A 6,546-nucleotide genomic window follows, 5' to 3' on the forward strand; every position below is an offset into this window, starting at 1 on the left:
TTACTGTTCGCAAATAGTTAAGGATGTGGGCTGTTCTAGTTTTAGGGAAATGCGAAGTTTAGCTCAGGATAGGAAAGAGTGGAGGTACGTGTCCAACCAGTCTTAGTACTGATGACTTTATGATGATGATGATGACTTATAACGGGGCTAAATATAGGTATGTATAGTACCCTTATGTTAGACACATTAACACTAGACTAACTTGTGACAAAATTCACTCGTACTTACTCAACTAAACAGTGACCCGCCGTAAGTATCCATGCGTTCGACAATATTGATCCACCGCAAAAGTAATAACCCGTAGTAATTTGTGCTGCATAGGGAAAATCGTTTATTGATGCGTTGGATCCTCCAACAATTCTAAGAGAATCAGATGAATCGTATTGTTCAATTTTGGCATTCTGAGGAAATGCTAATAAAGGAAAATTATATAGACATCAAAATAAATTAATTGTTTACGAATGATTTAATTGTATATAGGAGTAAAGACATACCAAGTTTCAGTACTCGATCTTACTGAACAATTACTTACATGTTTAGTTGTCTTACCACCACAACTATACTTATTGCAGATTGCGATGATTTTGCGAAAATACACACTATGCTGTGTTCGGACAGCTGGGTGTGATGTTTTTGTTAGAATCTATCTGATTAATTATTTGTAAATATTTTTGCGTAGTTTTTCAAGATAAATACCAAAAAGTGAACATTGCCGCGCCGTTGTAATTATTTATCAAACAAGTTTTGATACCTGTGTATGCATTCAAGGAAAAAATTATGTAAGAAAGTACGCGCCGATTTCCTGTACAAAAAAAATACTTTGTACTTATCCTGTATTAACATTAGTACTGCTTATAGCAATTAATTTTGCGAACCACGCATTTTCACTCATCTTTTGACATGTTCATTAGTTGACAGGTCAACTTTTGCAAACCGAACTCGGAGTATAAATATTTGTGGTTTTTTAATCACTAATCACAAGTGAATAAAAAGAAACATCGCTTCCGTTTTCCAAAAAAGTATTAGTTGTCCTGCTAACCTCATATTGACTAAGCAGATTGCTCACTAAAAGAAGTACTTATTAAAAACTAAGAAATGATAGAACGCAATTAGCCGTTTTTATTCGCTTAAACTCCAGGATATGGAAGACTACCCAAGCTGCAGCATCGTAATTATTGTTATACTCAACAAATACGACAGCACTTTACTTCATCATAATCATAAGGTCATCAGTCCTAAGACTGATTGGACAGGCATCTCCACTCTTTCCTATCCTGAGTTAATCTTCGCATTTCCCTAAAACTAGAACAACCCATATCCTTAACCATTTGCGAACAGTAATCTAATCTAGGTCTACCTCTACTCCTCCTAACTCCTGTTTCTGCCTCTAATATGTCTCTGACTAGACCTTCTCCTATTCTTTTTACTACCTCTTCATTTTTAATTTTCTATCCATGATTTCCTCATCATTCTCCTGTAACACCATATTTTGAACGCTTCTGACCTTTTCTTTTCTGCCGCGCCCACTGTCCATGTTTCACACTCGTACAGCGCTGTGCTCCAAACATACACCTTTAACAACCTCTTTCGAATTTCTAAATAAACCGTTCCCCAACATATAAATGACTTTTTTTTATTGAAGGCGACTCGACCCTGCGCTATCCGCTGCTTTATATCCCTACTACTCCTTCCGTCCTGACTTATCTGACTTCCTAGATACCTAAAAGCGACCACTTCTTCTAATTTTTCGTCTTTGCATTGGTTTTTCTCTAATTTCCCTTCCCTTGCATACCAGTATTTTTGTTTTACTTTTATTTATTTTCATACAGTACTGCTTTCTCAATACCGCTTCCATTTTATTTAAAGCTATCTCTAACTCCTCCTTGCTAGATGCTAATACTACTATATCATCTGCAAATCTAAGCATAGTAATCTTATGCTCCTCTATATCTATCCCTACAGTTGTACTGTTTTTATTAAAAAGTATAGGTGACAGTGTGCGTTCCTGTCTGACTCCCTCCCTAATATTTGCTTCTCTCCGTTGCAGCCCCATTTCGATAGCTGCCTGCTACTCTTTATACAAACTAAGTATCACTCTTTTATCTTTGCAACTCATCCTTACATTTTTAAGTATATTTAACGTCTTGCCCCATTTAACATTGTCAAAAGCTTTTTCTTAATCAAACAAATCCTATGTATACATTCTTTCTTTTTTCTATCGTTTTCTCTATTGCTACCCGTAAAGCTAGAATGGTCTCCCGCGTTCCTCTATTTCTTCTAAACCCAAATTGATCTTCTCCTAATAGTTCTTCCGCCCTTTTTTCCATCCTCTAGTTAAGATTTTTGACGCATAGGAGTTAAGCTAATTGTTCGAAATGTCTCGCACCTATCCGCGCCCCTCTTCTTAGGTAATGTTACTACTACGTTCCGTTTATAATCCTCTGGGACTTTTGCCGTCTCCTAAATGTGACTAACTAACTTAAACATACGATCTCTAACCTCTTGTCCTGCATGTTTTAGAATTTTCCCCTGTATCCCATCTACCCCTGGCGCCTTATTATTGTTTAAGCTTTTTAATGCTATATCGAGCCCTTCTCTCATTATGGGATAACCAAGCTTATCTATCTCCACACTCTCTTCCTTCTCTAATATATCTCCTAACTCAGGGCCTGCGTAAAGGTTCTCTAAATATTCTTTTCACCTATCTGCGTTTTCCTCATTTCCTATCAATATGGCCCCTGCCTGGTTTCTTATATTATTACTACTGTATCCTACCTCTTTAAAATTCCTTTTAATTATGTTATACGCCCCATCGGTTTTACCTACTTCAAACTTCTCTTCTACTTCTTTACATATCCTATCAATCCACTGTTCTTTAGCTGCACTACCCTTCCTAATTATTTCCCATTTTATGACCTTATATCTTTTTTGCCCTTTTTCCTCCGTCCTATATTTTCGCCTTTCTTCTATTAATCATAAAATCTCATTTGATATCCAAGGATTCCTAGTTTCGGTTTGTATAAGAGCTAGTATAGCTGCTGACTTTAGACACGTTTTAATGCAGTTCCATTCTGTATCTATGTCCCTGTAATTCCTTTCTCTCCCCACCTTTAGTATTTCGTCTGTCCTTTTACCTACCCTATCACGCGTTTCGATAGATTTTAGTTTTTCCAAGTCAAGACGTCTCCTAACTTCCCTCTTTTTCAGGATTTTCAATTTAAGATTGTTCTTCATAACTACTAAGTTATGATCGCTATTTATATCTGCTCCTGGATAACTCACGCAGTCCTTTACTTGATTTTTAAATCTTTGCCTAACAAGTATGTAATCTAACTGATATCTCCCTAAATCATCTGGCATCTTCCATGTATAGCACCTCCTAACATGATGGTTGAATAAAGTATTCGCGACGATTAGGTTATGTTTATCGCAAAATTCTATCAGCCTATCTCCCCTATCGTTTCTATTGCCCAATCCAAAAGAACCTGCTGTTGGACCCACTTTACCTTCACCTATTATTGCTTTGAAGTCTCCTAGAATTATTAGGTTTTCCTGCCCTTTTACTAAACTTAACACGTCTTCTGTATTTGCATAAGCTCCTTCTACGTCTTCATCACTGTAGGATGTTGTAGGCATGTAGACCTGCAGCAAAACCGTTTTTACTGGCTTCAAGTTTAGTTTAACCATAACCACCCTATCGCTTTTTTGTAAATAACGTTTTACAGTTTGCCCTACTTTCCCACGCATTACAATTGCTACCCTCGAATTACCTTCCAACGATTCGGTATCTATTTCTCTAAAGTCTCTACTCCGTAACTGTCCAGCTTCGGGCCAACGGACTTCACTAATACCTACTATATCTAATTCTAATCTATCCATCTCTACTTTTAAATTTTATAATTTCCTTACTTGCCTCATTGTCCTAATATTCCACGCTCCGACTCGTGAAATATTGTACCCACCCCAATTGCACTTAATGATAAAATCCTCCGAAGTAGTCCCCGCCCGGACATCCGGGACATGGGGCACTAGTTTATGTCCCGAGTGCTTTACCCCAGAGAACGCCATCATTTGAGTTCAGTTTTTTTTCTTGGGATATAATAATGCGGTGATTTCCCGTTGCCTTCCACATCGAAATTTTGTGCAGGAGAGGCCATACCGATCCTCGTGATCTTTGCCACCCTGAGTACTGAAGGAGCTGCTGCTCCCTTTCAAGGACTTGTCTTAGCCTGGTTTCTGTTTAAGAACTCCCTCGTTATGGTTAAACCTATGGTCTGTCTTCCTAAATCATCGAAATTCGCAACCCGATTCACCCACTCTAATTTGTACAAGAATTTCGTCACGGTTCAAGTCCCGTCGTATCACAAATTGATCGTAGAGTTCTCTTATATCGTACAGAGAAATTAGTTGGCAATCAGAAAGGGAAGAGAATATACTGCGAGCTACCAAATATACCCTAATTGCATTGAAGTCGACGGCCCGATTAAAAACTGAATTTATTTCAATCTGAAACTGAAATGAAGGTGCACGGACTCCTATAGTGGTAATCAACTGCTACTACAGAGTTTATGTATTTATTATATGAATAGATTTGTTGGTTTTGTCGTGAAAAATATGTTTTTTGTTACTCTGTTATCATTTTCTGAAGATTTACAACTCTCTTATAGACGAGTTGCTATTGCCGGGACCACCACTAGACACAAACATACATACGGGAACTACAAAAATTTTTCGAAATTAAAAATGCGTAGTAGAAAAGTGCTTCAAGGCGTCTATTAAAATTATTTCTCACTCGCACAAGAATATTGGGCATTTTATATTTGCAGTGATCTTCAGATTGTACCCAAAAAAGTATACATATAACATGTAGAGTTAGATCCCGACTACCAAAAATACAAATATCACCTTATGTTTCCCGAAAGGTCATAATCTACAGTATTGTTCAGTACGCTAGTGTAACGAGAATGCATTCACTCCCTTAACCTCTCTATCGATCGATCGTTAAAATGTTAGTGATTTCATAAAAATATAAATTACATATGATCTCACACTACCATCTAAAAGTTTACTTCTAATGCTTACCCAGAGAGATAGAAACTAATGCTGCCAAAGTTAAAATTCGAGCCATGATTACTGAATGATCAACCAGAAGTTGAACTTTTGCTTTTATAGGTACCTACAGGTCGGACGAACGAAGCTGGCGAGAGGTCGCACAGGTACTTGCAGCGTTGCCAGGTTCAGTAGATAGAATTATCGCGCTCTTTAGGAAAAATTATCGTATTAACATAAAAAATATCGTACGTTATTGCGCATGCGCATCTGAGTAATAGTCTAGTCGTGAGAGTATGAATTTGTAAAGAGAGTCTGTGTACCCCAGTGGTTTTCTCAGTTCTATTATACCATCAATAGATGACACTATAAAAACTTTCCTGAAAGGCTAATAACTTCAAATAGAAAAATTAATTTCGGACTGGATTTTAAACATTTTGGAAAAAAGTTCTTTTTTTAGAGTCCATAGACAATTAAATTTTATTGAATGTATACAAATAAACAACTTTCCGACATATATTTATATATCTACGCATATAGTGTATATATTTTAACATTATAATATTGTTCTATTAACAAAAGATTTTAAGAAGGTAGAAAAACAAGGCAACAGGTTGGCAGAAACAAATATCATAGTCGAATAAAATAATTCGAAATGGTCTGTATTCTGTCGAAACTGCGAGACGCGGATGGCGATTTCGATCTTTTTGGATCTCATTAGCGCGTCGCAGACAGCTGCGACAGAACACAGACCAACTTTTACCTGCTGCCTTAACAACGCGTTTTAGAAAATACCACAGATGGCGTTTACCGCGCCATTTGTGGTATTTTCTACATATCATAGTCCCACTACATATTACTATTTGAAAATATTTTTTATACCATAAGCACGAATTATCGTACGTTTAATAGAAATTTGAATTACGATATCGTACATCGTATTTGAAGCAAAATTATCGTATGTCCCCATAATTATCGTACAGGCTGGCAACGCTGGGTACTTGCTCATTAATGGCATATTTGGTTAGGTCATTCCGAACCGATACACAAATAAGTTTTCAGAAGGAGTAAAATATTGTAATAATACCGATAGTACAGTAGCGTACTAGCAAATAATATAGAAACATAACTTATCAATGAAAATAAAAAATAAACGCATTTTTTGATGCAGTTGGTTCCATTACGCTACATTGGATAAAACACACACCATCATCGCCTGCCGATTCATGTTTTATGGTTATCAAATTAAAGGCACGTGTTCCTCTATGTGCAGAAAATTAAATTGCATCGAAAAGAAATCATCACAGTTTTATTCATATGATTAAGGTAAAGGGATGTAAGGTAAGAGTAAATAAGTATTTGGTAGGTACCAGCGAAAAGGTCATTTTACTGCCTGGGCGAGAGACCAGATTTTTACATTTAAGTTATTAATTACATTTTTATGTGTTTCGCTTATTTATTATTGAATTTGTTTAGGTTAATTTTATTTTTTATGTT

At 36.4% G+C, this 6,546-nt stretch overlaps 1 protein-coding gene across 1 annotated transcript in view; it reads right to left on the bottom strand.

Annotated features, from left to right (window-relative positions):
- The window catches only part of LOC108736274 (trypsin 3A1-like), a 17,387-nt gene extending 12,235 nt beyond the window's left edge, over positions 1-5,152 (bottom strand). The window contains exons 1-2 of the mRNA XM_018468632.1: positions 5,083-5,152; positions 229-412 (exon numbers count right to left, since the gene is read on the bottom strand). Of these exons, the coding sequence (XP_018324134.1) occupies positions 229-412; positions 5,083-5,128 (230 nt within the window). The 5' untranslated portion in view covers positions 5,129-5,152. The remainder of the gene's footprint in view (positions 1-228; positions 413-5,082) is intronic.
- Positions 5,153-6,546: the final 1,394 nt, after the last annotated feature.

This window comes from Agrilus planipennis, unplaced genomic scaffold (genome assembly GCF_000699045.2).
Source record: "Agrilus planipennis isolate EAB-ADULT unplaced genomic scaffold, Apla_2.0 scaffold97, whole genome shotgun sequence".
In the NCBI taxonomy this organism is placed as follows: Eukaryota; Metazoa; Arthropoda; class Insecta; order Coleoptera; family Buprestidae; genus Agrilus; species Agrilus planipennis.